Source organism: Parus major, chromosome 11 (genome assembly GCF_001522545.3).
Source record: "Parus major isolate Abel chromosome 11, Parus_major1.1, whole genome shotgun sequence".
Lineage (NCBI taxonomy): Eukaryota > Metazoa > Chordata > Aves > Passeriformes > Paridae > Parus > Parus major.
Genome location: NC_031780.1, coordinates 4,218,666 through 4,239,263, shown reverse-complemented (window position 1 = coordinate 4,239,263; position 20,598 = coordinate 4,218,666). Strand labels below are relative to the sequence as shown.

The following is a 20,598-nucleotide window of genomic DNA, read 5'->3' as shown; positions in this document are numbered from 1 at the left end:
AACAGATGAAAAGTTGAAGGACTTGAGCCCTGTTGCCTGTTCAGAAATTCACTTAAAGTAAGATATTTATCCAAGGGTACCTAAGCCCTCCCCAAATCTCTCTAATTTTGAGTACCCACCTTTTCTGAGTCTGATTTATCTGTGTCTCTGAATTCAAAACCAAACCTGTGGAAGATGAGATGATTCAACACTTCTTAAAAATCAGGCTTTTGGTTTCAAAACTGGAAAAAAAGCTAGATCAATCTTTGCAAAATATAATCTACACTTTTGGGACCAAGCCTTCATGTGATGTCAAGAGGACACGACAGCATTATAGATAAAAGTCTTTGTATTTACTCTGCACAAAACCTGCCTTAAAAAGTGTGGATGCAAAAGAAAGCCCTGGGAAGCAAGGACATGCCACCAGTGTGATTTCACAGCAGGAAATCCATAACACTGAAGCCTTTTAGCTGATGGTACCTGTGGTACTGTACAGGGTGTGCCATGAAAGAGGGCCACAGAAAAACATCAGCCAAGGAAAAGACTTTGATACTTGCTTTAGTTAACCACACAGACCTATGGGGTACCTGATGTGCCTAAAACTTCCCCAGGTGCAGTCTAATGTGCTCTCTGCCTTTCCCAAAGAGGCCTCCTCTGATGTTCCACCTCCATCAAATGAAGGGGAGGCAGGCTTGTCTGGGGGAGAATTAAACAAAAAGAGCAGAAATGCAAAGAAATATTTGCCATGGAATTCATTAGGTGTGTCCACAATAGCTCCCTGCTGCAGTTGAGGAGTTGAACAGACTGGAAAAGTTCCTGTTAGGGCAAAGAAAGGTCATTTGTGCATCCATAGAGCTCAGAGACACAGCCTGCAACACCTTGGCACCTCACTGTACACATCAGGGCACAGATGAACATCCTCCACTGCAAAGTGCTGGTTTGCAAAATAACAGTATTTAATTTTAAAAAGCTACAACGTCAGTGGCAACAGCCTACTGTAATTATTTTATTCAGAAAACGAGTTCATTCTGGTCTTAACTAGGGGAAGGCATAAACATCTACTAATAAAGAAGAAACAAAGTTTAATTTGCTCACGGATCAGCGAAGTCCAAAAATGTGAATTCATTTTGGGTGGACTCTGCCCTTTCTTGGAATTTAAGATTCAGGAACAAGGGCCAGCGGAGCTTAGAAAGACAGCCCTCACAATCTGTATCCACTCCTGGCTTCACTGACTGCTGCCCCTGTAATAAACCACTCAGAAACTGAATACCTCAATAAATAAAAAGGGATCTCATAAGAGGTAAGTTTATTTTCTTAAAAAGTCCCTCCAAAGAAAGATACAAAAAAACCTGGTTTCTTTATGATGGTAAAGGTCATGGACAATAATGTAAGCAACATTCTGTAGGAAAAGTGTTCTAAAAATGTGTGGATATAGAGCTAAAATATCACCTGCTAAACAGGGGCTCTTAAAGAGGGCAAAAAAGTGATATGAAATTTCAATTCTTCTACCTTTCACACGTCAGGAGAAGCCTCACTTCACTATAAAATATATTCTTTTGTTTAAGAACAATAGTAGATATGAATTTAGAACTGCAACTTCTTGTTGGAAGTCATGCTTTTAGATACTTATATTTTTTTAAAAGTATTGCAAGTGCAAAGGAAGCAAAAGTTCAGTCTAATAATCAATAGATTCTGCTTTAAGGGAATAAAATTACAGCTCTTTAAAAACAACTTAAAAAAATTATAGACTCTGGGCTGTGCAACCTAGAAAGTCCATGTGCTGATGTATTAGGATAAAGGAAGACAAATAACATATTTTCAACAGTGGAATTGCTGATACTATGTATAGTCCTGGTAAGGAATAATTTTGTATGAACACCTTCATTTGCACCTTTAAAATTCTTCTGCTGATGTTTTTCTCTGCATAAATCATAGTCACATTTGTGGGATGACTTTTTCAGTACCTGCCTTTTCATCTGGTCTGCTCACATTTCAAAAGAACAGTGGCTTTCATCTCCTGCAGTCCAGATCTAATGCTGATCAAGCATATTATGGAACTGCAGAAAGAAATTACAAATAATACAAACTTGAGAACTATACTGGATGTGATCCATTTAGCATTCACAGTAGTATCAGACATACTCAGATTCTGCAAATCAAAAGTGCAGTGATTTTATGTTACACTTAACAAATCTCACATTAAATGTATCCTCCAACAATACATGTAGATATCACTGGAAGCTAAATTCCTCCCTGTAGCAGGTAATGTGCAGTTTTTGCTGGTGCTCTCCATTCACTTGGGACAGCTGCCTCTACACCAGGAATATGCACAGCATGAATCCGCCACTGAGAATTGTCCTGAGAAATTCTAGTTTGCAGTAAATATTCAACAGTTCACTGTTGAGTTTAAGGATTGGTGAATTTTGAGAATGTTTGGGACCAGAGAGATTGAAGCAGCCCCTGTTCATTTTCAGGGTGGCCTGTGAGACAGAGGGCACAGGAGAGAATGGAGATGTGCTCCTTGTCTCACTCACCTCCATTCAGATCCATTACTCCAACACCAAAATGAGTTTCTACAACACCCAGAGGAGACACAAGACTCAGTGGTCTGTGACTCTTTCAAAAGTCAGCGTTTTCTCACTTGCAGTTATCTGAATAAAGCTTGTCACTTTACTTTTCATGTTAACTTTTTGTCAGTGGTTGAAGAGCTACATGTACTGAACGAGCGATTCATTTACTGTCACGTCCATCAGTGGCAGACTCATGAAAAGAGCATGAGAATCCTGGCTCAGACTGTCCTCCCTCCCACTGGCAGGTGAGACTGCCTCCCCCAGTGACAGTCCTGTCACTGAACAGGATGAACCCTTGTACACACTCCCCAGCATGATCTTACCTTTCTTCTTAACCCTGCTGTTACAATGCAAATGCAGCAATCCCCATCTCACAGCTGCCTTGCATGAAACTGAAATGGCATCAGCTGTTTGCCAGAGGGATGACTCTAAGACAAAAGCAAACCCTCATGTGCACTGCTCTTTGCTCAGGGAACCATTTGATAGGAATACCTGTTTCCTTTAAAAGCTGTTCTGATGAGGTTCAGTAGATTAAAGAATCTTTGCTGGCAGAGCTAGGGCGGCTTTTCACAGCATCATAAATCACTGATGTAAAGAAACCAAAACACAATTCCTTCCTTTACAGGTGAGATGAACCTTGAAGAGTATTTTGCAAGAACTGGCTATAAAGGCTCCACTGAAAAACAAGATTTGGAAACCTTAACTGATATATTCCAGCACCACATCCGTGCCGTTCCCTTCGAAAACCTCAGCATCCACTGCGGGGAGAAAATTACTTTGGAGTTGGAGCACGTTTACAAGAAGATTGTGCAGAGGAAGAGGGGTGGCTGGTGCATGGAGAACAACCAGCTGCTGGGCTGGGTGCTGAAGGGCCTGGGGTACGACACCAGCTTCCTGGGGGCATACGTGTTCAACCCCCACCAGAACGCCTACGCCACCCTCATGACCCACCTCGTCGTGAAGGTCGTCATCGATGGCAAAGCCTACATCGTTGATGGAGGCTTTGGGGTGTCCTACCAGATGTGGCAGCCCATGGAGCTTGTGTCAGGGAAAGACCAGCCCCAGGTCCCCGGCGTCTTCCGCTTCACGGAAAAAAACGGTGTCTGGTACCTGGAGAAAATGAGACGGAAACAATACATCCCCAATCAGAGCTTCTCCAACTCTGACCTGCTGGAGAAAAACGAGTGTCGGAAAGTTTATATGTTCAGCCTTGAGCCACAGACAGTGGAAGATTTCCGTTTCCAGTGCACATACCTCCAGACCTCTCCAGATTCCCTCTTCACAAAGAAGTCCATCTGCGCCCTCCAGACCACCCACGGATTCCGAGCGTTAATTGGGTGGACGTTCACTGAAACCACGTACAACTACAAAGAAAACATGGATCTGGTAGAATTTGTAGCTCTCGAAGATGAAGAGGTGGAAAAAACCCTCAAAGAGAAATTCAACATCACCCTTGAGAGAAAACTTGTCCCCATTAATATTAAAGGATCTTACACAATCTAGATGGCCAGGAAAACCTACAGTAATGCTATGTGTGTACAGCACCTTCCACTGTCTGTGCAATCCCTACTGCAAGGTTATGGGATTCTTTTGCAGGTGACTGAAGGATATATACATTAATATGAGATTAATGTGAATTTCACTTTGGGAAAAATCAGGAATTTAAGACTCTCGAGTCAGTTAGGTGAAATGATTTTCTGGGAGATGACTGCTGTTCAATTTTTGGCACAAATGCAGGATTTGATTTGAATCTGGTTATAAGCTTGGGTAAGAAATATGGCTTGGGAATTTTGGACTGCCTGTAGCACATGAGTATGGATTATTAATTGTGATATGCTGCCAACACATTTTCTAAGGTTATTATAGGGAGACAAGTCATCTGTGAGCATTTAGACAATGAAGTACACATTTGAAACTCCATTTTTCACAAGATCCAACCACTCACAGCCCATCTCATTCCTCTACCCTTAATAAAGTAAAACATTGTCATCTTGGAAAGGAACATTAGGAGGCATAATTCTTTCACCATCATCCTTAGACAAACCATAGTACAAAATGAAAATCATCATCATGTGCATCCCTCTGGCCATTACTGCAGTAAACTGCCCCAAGTAATTTTTGGTATGTAGCTATTCTTCTGGTGATGAAAATTCTATATATTGCAGTGTTTTTGTGGCTGATGGGCTCTAAGGAGATAACTGCTAAGCTTTGTTCCTGAGATGTAATCATCCTATAAACTGTGACTGGTACTTAAATGTCACAGCTGGCTTAGATTTACTTTTGTCCCAAAAGGGGTGGAAATTCTGTACTTTTAGGACTGCATTATATTTGTATATGAAGCTAAGCCCACTATACCCTTAATTTTGTCCTGCAAACATGAGTGTCCATATGGCTGTCCTGACTGGACACACACCACAGAAACTTTAATGCCATTAGTGTTTGTTCATCTGTATCAAAGTGAAAAAAAATACAAAAAAAACAAGGAGCCAGCCAAATCTAAAGGAACCCTTTTCTTTTTTTATAATCATGTTTCCCCATTTTTCAGAAAATGTTGTTCCTTCTACCATGCTTCTCTGCAAAAAGCCCAAACAAGGAAACCACTAAGAAAGAGGAAACATTCTTAAAAGCATCAAAAAACAGCCAAAATGCTGAAAAACACTCTTTCTCCCCAGTCCATAAAAAGCCTGAGTATTGGTCAAATGTTGATTCCTCCCACTGAATAGTCTTTTTACTCAAAAACATCATTTGATCATTAATCTCACAATCTGTAAGTGTATACCTGATAATAAATAAAAGGAAAATAAAGACATTATGAGTTGTTTTAGGTACAGCTGGCCCTGGCTGCACCGACTCCTGCACACACCATCTGCCAGGTGAGGGCTGTTCACTCATTCTGCTGATCCGCTGGCCAACCCTTCCCACCTCAGACTTCTTAGGATCACAGAGGTTAGACAAGTCCTTAAGATCATTGAACAACCGACCCAACATCACAATCATGTTCACCATCAAACTCTGTTCTCAGGTGCCACTTTCAGGGATGGTGACTCCACCACTGCCCTTGACAGTCTTACAGTCCTTTCCAACCCTCTGAAAAAATTTTTGTAGTATCTAATCAAAACCTTCCCTGACATAATTGCACCAGCAGTGGTGTTGGAGATGGTGAGTTCCTACAGGAACCTGGATGAAGAGGTCGTAGCTGAGGAAGATGATCACTGAAGAGGAGGCCCAGGAGTCATCAGCAGCTCTGGACTGGCTGTGGTGTGTGCCAGCTCTTTGTGTGACCGGCTGTGGTGGCAGTCATGGCCTGGTACACCGGGATAAGGAACTGAGAGCCAAGCAAGAGGTGACAGGGGACACTGAAAGATCTTACTGAGGCCAGAACACAGCTTTTCTGTTAATGGAATTATGGAATTTGTTCAGTAATTTGTGTTCAGCTTATTCCCTCATATCAATATCCCATTAAGGGTTTTTAACCCCTTTCTAAATAGTTGATCATGATAAGGTGCTCCCCAAGACCTCAGGGAACATTACAAACTTCAAAACACTGACCACCTCCACTCCATCTGATGGGATTCTCATTTACCCAGCTCACCAAACCACATTTCTCCATCTGATGGGATTCTCATTTACCCAGCTCACCAAACCACATTTCTCCATCTGTGCCATCAACCACAGCTGTTTTCTTGTCTTGAGGAGAGCCATTAACAGAGTGGCTATTTTGCCTCCCAATTTCCCTAGAGGTTTTCATGCTGTTACTCCCAGATATTTGCTTGGATTTTGGTATGCAAGGGTTTCTTGGGCAGTTCTGGGCTTCTATCAGCATTTAACTGGGCCTGCAGTGATGGGACTCACCCAGCTACCCTTTCTACTGTTTGGTTCTTACCAAAGATCTACAGAGCTGCTGGTGACTGACACTCCAACCGTGCTCCTGACTCCCATCTGTTAATAACCACTCTCTAAGAGGGATTTTTCATCTTGACGTGACAATTGTAAGCAGGTGCTCATGAGAAACATAAAATCACAGGAAGAAATGTCAACACATACAGCAAAGGAACAGTTTCACAGTTTAACTAAAACTCCCCAAAAGCTGATGAAAGCAGTTTATTGAGGTGTGAATGCCAGGTCCAAAATGCCTGAGAGGTTTGAGAAGAGAATGGTGTAAAACCAAACAAAACCAAACAGACCCCGAGGCCTCATGCTGGGGTTCCATTAGCAAGGCAGTATTGTAGAAGCTGATGTTCTCCCAGCCTGAAAAGAAAACAAACCACCAAGTCCTTAAAGCATCCGCTCTCACAGAAACTTGAATTCACATGCAATAGGGAACTGTGGGATGTCTGCCATCCTTCCCTACCACAATGCTTTATTAGCACTCTCAGAGAAAGGTTTAATGAGAGCCTAAGTGATTTTGCTGTTTTAGTTGTCGACTGTTGTTCAAATGAAGCAAAACAAATGCTGAGAAACCGCCCCCCCTCCACCCCCAGACACATCCAATTCCAAATACAATTTAAAAGTATGGTATTCCAATCAAGAGAAAGACAAGACAATTTCTTTTAAAGTCTGAATGCTGGATGAAGTCCCAGAATCCCAGCCCAGCTGCCCATTACACACACAGGCAATACCCAACGGCAACGACAGCCACTCATGGTTGTAGCATTGCATAATGGAGTGTCTCATTAGAGAACGAGACACAGAACACAAGAAACACAGTTCAAACTCCACAGCACCACTGAACATCCTGCCCCTCCCCAGGAACCAAAGTTTAATCAGCTCAAGCATTACTAAATTCACACCGGATGGCTCACTTCAGTTGGACTCTGGTCCTGGGCTTTTTAAGATCCAATACTAAGCAGAATAGAAGTAAAAGAGAAACATCAGCAAGAAAGATGAAGGTTCAGTACTTCCATATTTTCAAGCCCAGCAGTTATTACAAAATAAGCACCACCACCACCCTGACAAAGAGAGGGACCAAACTTCAAATGACAAGGGACAGACATGTGGAGCTGTCAGAGGGCACCACCTCCAACCACAGGCACCTCAGGGCCACAGGCACAAACACTGCTGGTGCCTGGTAACACTTCACCAGTTTCATTTTGCAGGCAGCCATTTTCTGTAATAAAAACACTGCTTACCCAACTTGCTTCTGTTCTCAAAGAAGAAACACTTTTCATTTAGAAACATGACCACGTGGGAAAGTCCTACAGCTTAGGAGCTTGCACATAAAATGTACTGGAGCTTTTGTCAGAGCCAAGAAAGCCTGAATCAATGCAGGTTTGCTTTATGAATATTTCACTGCTATGCTTACACCTCTGTCAAGAGTAGTTCAAGCACAGATTTTATACAGCAGAATGTTTCTACCTCAGGTAGGAAGCTTGAGTCAGACTTAAACCCATCCATCCATACATGTATTTATACAATTGGAAATGCAGACAGGTATTTCAGATCTCACCATGTCTGCTAGTAACTCTGGATGCAAAGTACATTTAAAAAGTCACACAGGGCTGAGTTTTGGTTTTGTCTTGCTCACAGTAACACACTATGGACTGTGCTTTAAAAAAGCACATTTTGCAAATGCCCTATGAATAAAAGATTGTGCTAAAAATAAGTAGCTGGTTTTACTGTATCGCTGAGCCACCAGCTGAATGCGAACAGCAAAGCCCCCAGGTTTAAAGACATTAAACTAAAATCTACCTTCTCTTCACAGTTGGTGTTGGGCATGTTTAGGAAAGAGAACCAACCTTCCTCTGTCCAAATTTCAAAATCATGGATTTTCTAGGAAGCTCTTTAGCTTCCCATGTGCTTATCCATGTACCGTGGACTTGTGTATCCAGCTATCCCTCAGGAAATGCCATGAAATTAAGGAGGCAGAATGCCCTTGGATGAGAATTACCCACCCCAGACAGAACAGAACCCTGCAATGCAGGAAAATTTGCTGCAGAACCCTGAGAAAGGAAGACTACACATAGAATTCATCTCAGCCACTGCTGTTATCAAAACAGCCAAATCAAAATCACCCAAAAGCTTCTTTACATGGCACTGCTGGAAACTTCCCCAACCCACGGTCTCTCAGGACATGCAATTGCAGTGACATCTCCTGGTGCCTGGTGGCTCACCAGAACACACTTTACCCCTCAACTATTCAGCACAGCTATGCAGAAATTCACTCTCCATTCAAGAAATGCAGTTAGAGAGAGAGGAATCATTTTCCTGCTAATAAGCAAGAAAGAATAATGGGATATATTCCAAGTTTTTCTTGTGATGACCAACAATAAATCATTTCTTAGCTCAGGTCACATCTTCCATGGGAAGAAAAATGTCTTGCCATCATTAACTCCTTTTCAGCTAGCAGTAATATATGATCAGGTTTTAAGTAATTGAACCAGTAGCATTTAATTAGCTCTGAAAAGCTATCTCAGATCATGAATCACAGCCTTTTCACCTGCAGGAAGTCCCCTTACTAGGTTAAAAGTATATTTCTCTTTCCATGTGTGATCCATCTTGAATATCTAATTAGGTGATCCTGATATATGGATCATAGTTCATATATCACATGCAAAATACAGCAGACACAATGTGCCCTTCTTTAAATAATTGAGTTTCACGTCTTGCTTCACTGAGCTGTTAAAAAAAGACCAAAAAAAGCCTCATGCCTATGGCAGAATGGCCACTCCCTGCTTCAATTAACAAATTTCTCTTTCTCCAGAGAGCCAGCATTAAGGATGAGTAGCTTGGACATCCTGAAGAAATGCAGCAATAGAAATATTTCTTGCTGAAAGGCCGTACACAGATTATTGCTCTGATATTAGACAAGACCACATTGATGTTTTTCAACAGGTCCAGAGCACCAGGTGACCAGAGAATGGTGATTCTATCCTAACACAACTTGAGATGGTTTCATCACATGCTAAATAAATCAGTGCACTCAGCTAATGTTGGGGGACATCTGTGGCCAGCACAAAACAAGATCACTCCTTGTATCAGACTATATTAAGCATAATTTTTTTACATTAAATAAGCTAATCCACAATCATTAACACAAAGCCCCACAGTTTTTATTCAGCTTTCAAGTATGTTTCTGAAAATGTTATTATGCTTTTGTGACAAGACTTACATAATTACAAGACTGGATTTTTTTGCTGAAAAAGGCAAAATTAGCAAACTTCTTTTGGAAGGCAGAAACTAAGACTCACAATCTGCTCAGATGTCAAACTGTAAACGTCGCCCAATATTTGGCTTGCTGAATAAAAAAAAGTTTCACTACAAAATCCTCTATTTTAAAATAAACTTTATAAAAAATAAAATTCAATAAAGTGGATTTTATCTCTGTTCTTATCATCTTATTTTTAGCACAGTAAAGAAGCTCACAAACCAAGCATGTTTCTGCTGACTTTTTTCAATTTGAAGAGAGTGCAGGTTTCATTTTTGTAATAAAGCAAGCAGTGAAAGCTGAACTGCCTTACTGAATTGGACACAGCTCATCTTTACTCCAAATACTTCTTTCAGATGTTATCTTAAATTGTAAATAATGTTGCTTTTGATTACATGCAACACTTAATTTAACTATGCAGAACATTTAGAGACTGACAGGACAAGTGCCCCACTCATGAAAAGCTGCTGAGAGAGGAAAGGATGTACAACATCCATTATATAAACACCCACTTTGGAAAGTGTCTGTCCTGTGGATGGTAGAAATTTCAATGAGAACAGAACAGATTTACAAATCCACCCTTTACATTAAATAGCAAAAACTCCAAACAATCTCCAGTTCTTGGTACTCTGGTAGGCATTAGGTAACAAGTTCCACTTGTGCAGCTGACATTAATCCTGAGGTTTTAAGAACATTTTCTTAGCTCTTTTACTAGGTCTTGTGTTACTATTCCCTTCTTCAATTTCATCATCTTCATCTTCATCATCATTCTTGAGTACACGTTGGTCCCTTTTTCTCAAAAATTTCTTCCCTATTGTTCCCACTAATGTTTCATATCTGTAGAGAGAATAAAAAAAAAATTACCTTTTACTAAAATCAGAGGAAAAATTGTGGAGCATATCCTAAACCTAATCCACAATTTAAGTGGTATAAAAAACCTGGCCATTAAAAGCTTGGAGAAGCACAAGGACTACATGACTTATTACATTATTATTCACTCTGATAGTTTCAATTTGTTAGCAACTGGTAACAAGGAGGGAATTAGCATGGAATACCTGGATATCAAAGGGCAGAAAACCCCTACAAGTTATTTTACCCCCAAAATGTGATGGAGATTCAAGTGAATATACACCAGCATTCCTGGAAAATCAATTTGTTCCAGTTCCATATTTATTGTGGGCTTTTAAAATTTTGTTTGTTTCCTTTTTGGGTTTTATTTCCCCACATATAATACAGTAACCTATCATATTCCTAGATAGTACTGATTAATGTCATAAAATATAACTTACCTCCTGGCCATTTCTTCATCTGACACATCAGCCTCCATTTTATCATCCTCTTCAATTTCTTCTGCCTTGCACTTAGAGTTCATTTGGATCATTAACTTCTGAAAATGAAGTGAGAAACAGCTTAAACATGTAACCATGACACAATGTCAACAGTGCTGAAATTCACTGCTAGAAGAGCACAAAAGGTAAGAACACAATTTAATAATTATTTTCTGTTCCTTGTTATGCTATTGTTATGAACTCATGAAGAAAAGGCAACATGCCTGTCTGTTGCTAAGCTGAGCTTAGAGTCTGCCTTTGGGAAAAAAGGCAACAGAGAGACAGTGTTTTCAGTGTACTGTCCTACTCAAACATCCTAAAGGGCACTACAAACATCTCCAGGAGACCAGAGAGTTAGATCATAATTAATTTTTCATCGTGATGTTAGCACACAGACCTTGAGATGGTTTTGTTAACAAGAAAGAGTATCTTCAAGGATTTACAGTAAAAGCCATGGAGCAATCATATGCTGAGTCACAGGGGCAGCAAGTTCAAAGTAACTAGAAGAATCCCCTAGTAAATTACCTTGCACAGCCTTCTGCAAATCTCTTAGCCTTTACACCTTCATCCTCTGCTTCAGTTCAGTGGTAACCTTTTTATTACTGTCCCTGTGTACTTCCATCAGCATGAATCATGACAGAAAGAAATTAAAGGCTCTCCTGCCCAGCATTTTTACTTTGGAACTCTAAGCCATTACTTATACAAGTAAGTGCTGAATAAATAGGGCTGAATGTTTGTAGATTGGACTCTGCATTCTATATCAGGAGGAAATGTGAGCTTTTGTTTTGGTGAGCAGCATGTGGGATTGTTTCTCCTCACTTCAGGGAGGGAAAATCTGCAGGAGTCATGCAATTACTGACCAACAACACAGGAAGGTAAAAAGATTCTATTTACCAGATGTGGCATTGATCAACATTTACGGTTGAATGATGGAGTTTCTGGACATGGGAGGATTTATGGAAGGTGCTGCAAAGGCCAGTAAGGCTGCAGTATAAACACTCAAATCCCCAGTGTGAGACAACCCCAAACCAGGACGCTGAAATGGTACCTCAACTTCTGGATTGAATCCTTTGAAGGACATTCGGCCATAAAGGAAATCCTCACATCGCAGAAAGCTTCTCTCTTCTATTATACAGCTCCTGCATGAAACCCCAAACCCAGCACTTTGTCAAACCATGCACTTTAAAATAATCAAATTAAACAAATGCAAAAAGGATGTGCTGTCTTCCCCACACACAAATAAACAAAGCCACAATGTATTTTAAACCATCAACTACTTTCTGCCTAATTGCTCTGATAAATCTTTCAGTACAAGGAGCTTGGAGTGCAAAAGAATCCTTTTTACCAGTATAGCTGTGCCAGTTCCACAAGCAAAATTAACTCTCCTGACAAAAAGCACTCTTTGCTGGTATGGTTCCACCTACATTAATACTTTTGCCAGAATAAAAATACCACATAAATATCACTCCCCAGGTGGCACTACTATACCAGCAAAAGCTTCTAATTAATTTTTCATTGTGCTGTTAGACCTGGCATTAGTTGAGTCTGTCAGGGTATAAAACACTGTGTCACTCTCTGTTCAGCACACAGATTTCCCCCTTCTCCCTCCTTTTTTTCCTCTTTTAATGAGCATGGAGTGAGAAAAGAAACACGACCCTGAGGCATTCATAATACACGTGTCAGATAAAAGTACTTCCATGGATTGTTCCATCCTTTTCCTCACACGTGTGTACCGTTCCCTCATCATCTCCCATGTAAGTCAAACTGTCATGATCACAGAACTTAGGCTGAAGAGATTGAGCTCATTGTCCTGCCTCAAGGCAGTATCAGTTACATGTATGCCATGAACAGCAGAGGTCCAGCTAACCTGTCCTCTAAAGACTTCCCATGATGAAGAATCCAGTGTCCCCTCAGGCAATCTACTCCAGAGCTTCAATAGCCTTATTGTTACAAAAGTTCTCCCAATGTCCAGCTTCAACACGCCTTGCTGCAACTGAAGCTCAAATACCTTTTTGTCATATCCACCAAGAGTAATGGAAAAGAGTTTATCAATAGCCTTGTTCAACTAGTTAATTCCTTGGGTCCCAGCTTTTTCAAAATTATGTATGTTCTCCCTCAGTGGAATTTTTTTCAGTTTTGAAAGGATGAAACCCAAGCAATTTCAAAAGTAGTCCTCCTGCTATTTAAAGCACCTTTCTAAAGAGCAGGACACATTTTTCCTTATTAGCTAAGCCTTCCTTTATTTTTGCCATTATCTCTCCTATTTCAGAACCAGGATTTGAAGTGAGCTGGACACAAGATGACAGAACTGTCCTGAACTGACTTTACCATGTGACTGGAACTGAATCTACTAACACAAGGTTTAAAACTTCTTTTTCCAAGTGAAGGAGAAAAGCAGCAATGAATGAATTGGATCCAGACTGAAGGAAACTAATTACATGCATCTAAGAAGAATGTGAGTGAAAGAAAACAAAACACAGAAGAACTGAAAGTAGGTCAAACTACACTAGGCAACCTCAAGAACAGCCATAAAAATAAGTAATAAAAAAAGTTGTCATGCCAGTCTCTTACTATTTTTGCTTCTGTTAACTGGTTACTTATAACATTTATCTTACAGGAAAAAATATGAATATGCTATTTCCATTTCAAAACAATACAATGATCAGAAATACAAAAGATTACAAGCTTACTCTTTTTCCTTTAGATCTGGTACATCAAGATACCAGTGTTCTTCACTAATTATCTTCTTCTCTTCTTCTTCTAGTTGTTTTTTAGTTTGTGAATCCAAACCCCTTTGCATGAACTACAAAGAAAGACAGAAACACACAGCTTCAGTTTTCTGCATCATGAGTATCTTCTAAACATGCAGTAATTACATGGTGGCAATTATCCATTACATAATGTTTAGCAGTTGATAACAAAGTAATATTTTTTTTTGTGATTTTTTTCGCTGAGTTTGGTCAAAGTTTGGGCAAACAGACCATGGAAAATTAAAACAGCTGCTGATCACAGCTGTCTACTGAACGTCAACAGTCAGTCACACCTGTATTTACATATAAAGAAACAGACCTGTCCTGGATAGTTTTGATGGTTTGGAGTTGTCACAATTCCCTAATTTTACTAAGGTTTTTCTAATGTTTCAGCAAAGACCAGAAAGAAGCTAATGGTGTTGAAGTTATTCAATAGTACATCAGGAACCAACTCCACCCATACACACTGGAGCTCAGAGCTAGAGGTCATACCAGGCTGGCCATTTTTTGAAACATCTATACTTTCAACCATCTTCTTTTTTCAGATTTAATGAACTGGATTGTGTTTGTAGCTCTGAAGGCACAAATCTTCCTTTGGAAGTGGAAAAATGTAAGACTTTGAAACCAGACTATGAAGAAAAGTCCTCTGTATCCAGCTGTGCTAAAGGAAGATGTTCCCAGCTCTTCAATTCTCACTGACCCACTGGTCCAGCATTGTATTTAAGCACCTGCTAACTCACCACAGGAACAGTCTGCCAAAATAGCTGAGACCAATAACGAAGTTCAGGGCAAGACTGTTATTTTTTCCTAATACAAGGACATTCCTGTCACTTGCTTCCTCAGTGATAACCTCTGTCAGATGATGGGAACAGGCAGGTAGGAACAGTAACCTCTCAACAGCTGGGAGTAGAAAAAGACATCTGTCACAGCCTATAAAAAACTGCTGAGAGCACAGAACTACAGACCTGAGGCCTTTGAAACAGCATTTTAATTTCCATTTGTCTTAAGCCAGGTGCCTGAACTGAGTGACAATTAAGTCTAAACAATGTCAACGAAGCATGCTGGGAAAAAACAGAACTCTTCAAAATTTTATGGTGATAATCCACATAGTCCCACCTCCTGCAAAAGTTGGGACTTCCCTGAGGATCAACAGGAAGTGTTTGAATAATCTGTCAGAGGTCAACATTTATACCAATCTAACTGCCAGACAGAGGCAAGGTTAACAGTCCTGTAAAAATATACAGGTGATATAGGTGTGCAATAAATGTACTATAAACAACCCACACATTTTTTTCAGTCTTTACAAAATGCCCATCCAAACCAAACTCAGAAGTAGAAGCCAACAGAGCTAGTGTCTCATTTTCCATTTCTATTTCTATTTGCATCCACTGTACAAGATCTTTAATGAAAGAAAAAATTGACTTCCATTTTCTGGGTTGATTCAGAATATGTCAAAGCTTTCCAATTAAAATTACAGTATCTTCTTGAGGAAAATAAGTGAATTGATCATGTGGAAAAACATATTGCTCAAGGAAATTGGTTAGCCAGTCAGAAATCTCAACATAAGAAATTCTTCTACAAGAACCCAATTAAATAATCATTTCACACTCCATTTTAAAGATTATGTTCCTAAAGATTACTACAGGAAAAACCTAGATAAAAATTATGTGATCAGGTTTCTCTCGAATGTAAACACACACTGATAAATTAAAAATATACCCATTGTGGTAGGCACAGAATATGTAAGTCAGTAACTGAGGAGTTGTTTGGGTGAGACCCAGACCAAATGGTGCAAGATCTTAAAGTTTGTCTCCATGTGGCCCAGGATTTACTGCAAATGGTCCTTCCAACACCACCAACCACACATCACCTCTGCGGGCCACTTCACCCACCTGCTGAATTCTGGTAATCCACTGGATCACTACCTGCAGAGGCAGCTGCTAAAGGCTTAATTAAAACATTTGTAAACAGGAAGATCTGCAGAAACAAAGTGCTAAACACAATATCTGCGTATGACCTTTTCAAAACCTGCTGATCTCTTCAAAGCTGGTTAGTACTGCTCGGACTGTAAACCTGCAAATGTCATGGCAGCATATTCATGTGGCTGGTTCTGCACGGCCTTCCACAGAAAAACAATCTAAAAACCTGCTTTTGAAATCTCCAGGGGCTTAGTAAACTGGCAAACAACAGAAAGAAAAATTTCATTTAAAAAGTGTATTATATAAAAATAAGGGAAAAATAATGATGCTGCCATCAAGGTTATGGGAGTCTGACTGTGTCACACATTGCTGGCTGACTCAGTTCAACACCTACTCCCTTTTGAAAGTGAGGCAAGATGTATTTTGTTCCTTCTGTGTACAAGTTTTAGATTTAGCAGCATCTGTTAATTAGGGTAAATAGTCCATCATCCAACTGTAGCAGAGTGCACTTTATGTGAAAAATTGAACTTAAGTCAGCTAACTCTTTTCAGTCAGAATGTGAAATATAGGCCCATATAAATACGTAGGGGGGGAAAAAATGGCTAAATAAAACATCACAAACAAGAAGGGCCACAAAGGCCCCATCATATTCAGTTAGAAAAATTGAATACTAACTTTAAAACAAACAAAAAAAAAACCCTCAATTTTTCCTGCTTGTTTTCCAGCAATAAAGAACCATCAATCAGAGGAGGACGTGCTCTACTGAATTAGGAGTTGTAGTACATGGTGTGAAGCAGAATCCATTAGCCACTGAGTAGAGACTAATTTCACACTGGTGACATGAGATTCACATTTCCAGGGGTAACAAGCACATCGGGATGTTTCTAAGATCCCTGGCATTTATAAGCTGGGAAAGTTGGTAAATAATGGATATTATCCCCATTCAGGGTTGGGATTTCCTTAGCCAGCAAGGTAAACAGGAGTAAAAATGGACACAAACCTAAACTTTTTTTCCTTAGTACTAAAAGCCCCGCCCCCAAGTAAAGCAAGCAGCACTGATATTTGCATTTCGATGTGCTGTTAAAATCTTTAATTTAATAGATTTAAATTCACAATAAGCAACCCAGCTGCAGAGGAGCGAGGCGGAACGAAAGCCCTCCCAAAAGGTGCGCCGGAGCTGCCTCTTGAGGCCAGGCTTTTGCTGGAATCATGAAGTTGCTCTCCGAAGCTCCGAAGGGTTGTTGTGCACCGAGCCCTGCAGTCTGTAACCCCGAGCGCGCTCGCCGCGTTCATCAGCTCGGTGCCGGCAGCAGCGATGTCCTGCCCGGAGAGCTGCCCAGCAAGCCCGGGAGGGCCGGGGTGCGGACCGTGGCTAAACACATCTGTACCCACAGCGCGGGGCCGGGGCCGGGCACGGGAATGCCCCACACGAGCGCTCCGGGACGGCCGCGTGTGGCCGGGGCCACCCACCCCCGCCATGGGTACCGGCACGGCCCGGCCCTGCCGCCCCGGGGCCGCCGCTTCCAGCCGCCCCGCAGGCCTCAGGCACACCCGCCCCTCCTTCCCCCTCACCTTCATGCGCAGCAGGTTCTTGGACAGCTTGGTTTTCACCTCCCCGGCCATGGCGGCCCGCAGGCCGCGGCGGATCCCCGCGCTCGCGTAGCGCTGAAGCCGCGCACGCCTCGGGAGGAGCGGGGCGAGGCGGCGGCGCGGCTCCACCCTCCGGCCGGGGGCGGCCGCGGGCACTGCACCCTGCCCACGCCCCGGGAGCCGCCGGGGCAGCGCCGGTGATGCAAAAGCAGCGATAGAAATAAACTTTACGGCTATGCGGGGTGAGGGAGGTCGGGGGCGTGAGCAGGACATAAATCCGCTTTGGTATGAAATTGTAAATCAGTAGGGGAACCTACATGCCTTACCCATGCTTGTGTGTTGTGTAGTACTGCCGGCTTACAGCTTCATCCATAATTTTCTGATATTTCAGAAAGAGTATAAAATAGATCTCACACTGGCATTTGGGGACTGCTTGACTTCATAAGCTTTTAATTTTTACTGTCTGCAATGACTTTTATTTATAAATAAAATCACAAAAGGGTCAAATGTCATTAAATCTGCAAAGTACACAAATTCAAAGATATTACAAATAGCCTCAAAGCTTTGTTAGTCCTGAACTGTGATTTGTAAATTCAATGTTGGCAGCATTGTAGTTCCACTGCCACGCTGGGTACTGGGAGCTGAGGACGAAATCCTGATAGGGAATTGCCAGCTGACTCCTAGTCAGAAGCATGTACCACAATTTCTCTAAATATCCTCATAAATCAGATTTCTGATGCCTGCTTTGACATTTGGCACATAAACTGGGTGATAAAGCAATGAGAGTGAGGGTTCAGTGTTCAAAACTTTAATAAACTGGTGTGCTCCAAAAGACAATTTAGGGAGAAAAGTTCCCGTATATGCGTAAAGCTTGAAGAACTCTGTAAAGATTTATGCTCTAATAGACTCCACAGAAAGGTATAATGAAGGACAAAACCTGATTGCAGTGGGAAAGGAGGGAGAATTATCCATATCCAGGCATCCTTATTACACATTTAAGCTCAGTGGACTAAAATGACCACAAATGCCAATGAAACATGGAGCTACAAATGCTTCAAGGCAAAGTCATAACACTGCATGAAAATATTTAATTTTCGTATAGGGAAGGCGCCTTCATTCCCAGGCTCTGTAAATGAGTTGAAGCTGTTCTGAAGTTCAAGGCCCTAGTGAGAAAGTCACATTGTTAGTGTGGGAGCTATGCTGTTTAGCTCCTTCTCTGTTCCCTTTCTCATTAACAGCTATCATCCCTTCCCAACAAAAGAAGGCTGGGAAGAAATTTGCCATTTTCTGAATACAAATATTCATCAAAGAATGAATATGTTTGAATCTTAGTGAGAAAACCAACAGGGGAAAGCTGTTAATTAATGTAATGACACAGTACAGCCAGAATCTGTCCATTTTTGGTGTTATGTTCTACTTGCCATACATTTTAATAAGGCATTTGCTTTTTGTTGATCATTGCAAATCAGAGCCCTGTGTTTAATTGCGTGGCCTTCAATGTCAGGGCTTTTCTGAACAGTTTCAGTTCATTTACAGTCCAGAAATGTACTTTGAATGATTTCTTCTAAACACTGTGCTCTCCTCAGCACTTTGCAGCCACTGAGCTGTGCTAATGCCTGGCTTTGCTTGGTGGCCTTTGCAAGAGCTGTTTCTGTCCCTCCATCCTGCAGAACATCCCAGCCCAACAATTCCTCAGCAGACTCTGCCCACAGCCTGTTTGGGATTTGGACACTGCACACAACAGCTTCTCTCTGCCTTGGCTGAGAAGGAGCCCCCAATTCTTTGGGAGCTGCATTCTAATAATTTACATCACCATGCAGTGTATAACTGGGATAGGGAGAGTGCAAGAGGTTTTCACCTTATCTAACCATGAAGATTATTCCTGTTACTCCCTGGTCCCCAGTGCACCCCGTGTCTTGGTGCTGCACCCCAGGCTTGCACGGAGTTGCTGCAGCTGTCTGTTGTCAGCTAAAAACCCGCCTCGATACAGGCAAGGAGAAGCATTTTGCAGTAAAAGCAGTATAGGTTCTGTGATGTTTATTTAGAAAAGTGGAGATTGTAAAAAAGGCTGCCAAAGAATGTGATCTATTTTGGCAGTAAAAAAGTCCAAAGGAAATTTTTGGGTTGTATCTCCCATCACTTGAATTGGATAGGGAGGTTATAGATAAAAATCAGCTGCCTTGTGGACCAGATTATACTGTCTGGTAAATGTGAAGACACTCCATTGATTGCAGGAGAAATTTTTATGATTTACTGGTGGTGGTGGAGGCACCTCAGCCCTGTAAATATGCCTGCTTCTGAAGTGAGGTGAAGAGAGTTAGGAGAGAAAAAGAATCTTTATTTAGAGAGGAGTCGAGGGTCATTGTGAATGACAATTAGACACCACTTCCACACCTGCAAGTGCTGCACAGCAGCTCCATTTTCAACCTGGAAATCAATTTATTTTTCAAAACAAAAATACTCAAGGAAATAACTTGAGGGAAAGGAGTTCCATCTCATCAAAGATCATACATTAAACAAGATAAAAGATTTTTCATCCTAGAAATGTGGTCCCTTCTCTCTCTAGTAATTACAAAAGTCAAATCAAAGTTGTCATTAACATTATTTAAGGAGTAATCTCTGTTGGAGCAACACATGTGGCAGCTGTGAAGTAATTTCACGCCAATGGGATCTAATTTGAGGGAACTCGTGGCTTACTTTTTCATAACCTTTTATTTATTCATATTCTCTTAGTAGTGTGACTTTAGTGCAAAACGGGTATCTCAAACCTTACAGCAACCTAGCAGTTGATTTGTTTTCCTATGAGCTGTCTTTGAATTCCAAAGCAGCTTTTTACAGCTCTCAGAATACCTGAAGCCTTTTCCCCGCACTTGCAAATATCAAAATTCTTAGAGTACGACAGGCGAATCATTAATTTGTGTCAAACTCCTCCAGTGTGTTTTAAGTAAGGACATTATGTGTTTTTCTCTGTGAATGAGGAGAAGCAGATGAGAAGCGGAGCTGCCGGAGGTCTGTTTGCAAACCTGGGAGGAAGGTGTGAAGTTCTGCGTGCGGCTGGGTGTGATCAGGAGAGCAGTTTTGTCCCCTGCGCTCCCCACGGAGAGAGCGTGAAATCCTCCACGTGGCAGAGGCGCCGTTTTCACGGGGAGGACTCGTTCTTCATCTCTCCTGCTCCCACCCCGCTCGGAGCCGCTAATTCATGCGGTGTATTGGCAGCTGCTGAGGTGCTGCCTGCCGGGGGGATTTGTTACAATATTCATCACCTTTGATGCGCTCATGTACAGCCCGCGCTGCTCATCCCGCTTTGTACCTCATCCA

The 20,598-nt window shown here is 41.5% G+C and overlaps 2 protein-coding genes and 1 long non-coding RNA gene across 3 annotated transcripts; 2 read left to right on the top strand and 1 right to left on the bottom strand.

The window, feature by feature from the left end:
• Positions 1-335: 335 nt before the first annotated feature.
• On the top strand, positions 336-5,361 carry LOC107209901 (arylamine N-acetyltransferase, pineal gland isozyme NAT-10). Its single transcript, XM_015640091.3, has 2 exons — positions 336-1,279; positions 3,175-5,361. The coding sequence occupies exon 2, from the start codon at positions 3,180-3,182 to the stop codon at positions 4,050-4,052; it is 873 nt and encodes a 290-aa protein (XP_015495577.1). The 5' UTR covers positions 336-1,279; positions 3,175-3,179; the 3' UTR covers positions 4,053-5,361.
• A 4,212-nt stretch (positions 5,362-9,573) lies between these two features.
• MPHOSPH6 (M-phase phosphoprotein 6) lies at positions 9,574-17,406 on the bottom strand. The gene is made up of 5 exons (XM_015640094.3): positions 17,263-17,406; positions 13,712-13,824; positions 12,070-12,160; positions 10,983-11,080; positions 9,574-10,530 (listed from the first exon to the last, which is right to left on the bottom strand). The coding sequence occupies exons 1-5, from the start codon at positions 17,311-17,313 to the stop codon at positions 10,365-10,367; spliced, it is 519 nt and encodes a 172-aa protein (XP_015495580.1). The 5' UTR covers positions 17,314-17,406; the 3' UTR covers positions 9,574-10,364.
• On the top strand, positions 11,008-13,594 carry LOC107209904. Its single transcript, XR_001523741.2, has 2 exons — positions 11,008-11,167; positions 13,291-13,594. It is a non-coding gene; the product is annotated as an uncharacterized LOC107209904 (long non-coding RNA).
• Positions 17,407-20,598: the final 3,192 nt, after the last annotated feature.

Excerpts from the sequence above, each read along its gene's own strand:
- LOC107209901 (XM_015640091.3), top strand. The coding sequence starts at position 3,180 with ATGAACCTTGAAGAGTATTTTGCAAGAACTGGCTATAAAGGCTCCACT.
- MPHOSPH6 (XM_015640094.3), bottom strand. The coding sequence starts at position 17,313 with ATGGCCGGGGAGGTGAAAACCAAGCTGTCCAAGAACCTGCTGCGCATG. Across the intron at positions 13,825-17,262 it reads AGAACCTGCTGCGCATGAAG|TTCATGCAAAGGGGTTTGGA; the intron begins GTGAGGGGGAAG and ends CTTTCTTTGTAG. Across the intron at positions 12,161-13,711 it reads CCAGATCTAAAGGAAAAAGA|GAGCTGTATAATAGAAGAGA; the intron begins GTAAGCTTGTAA and ends GGTTTCATGCAG.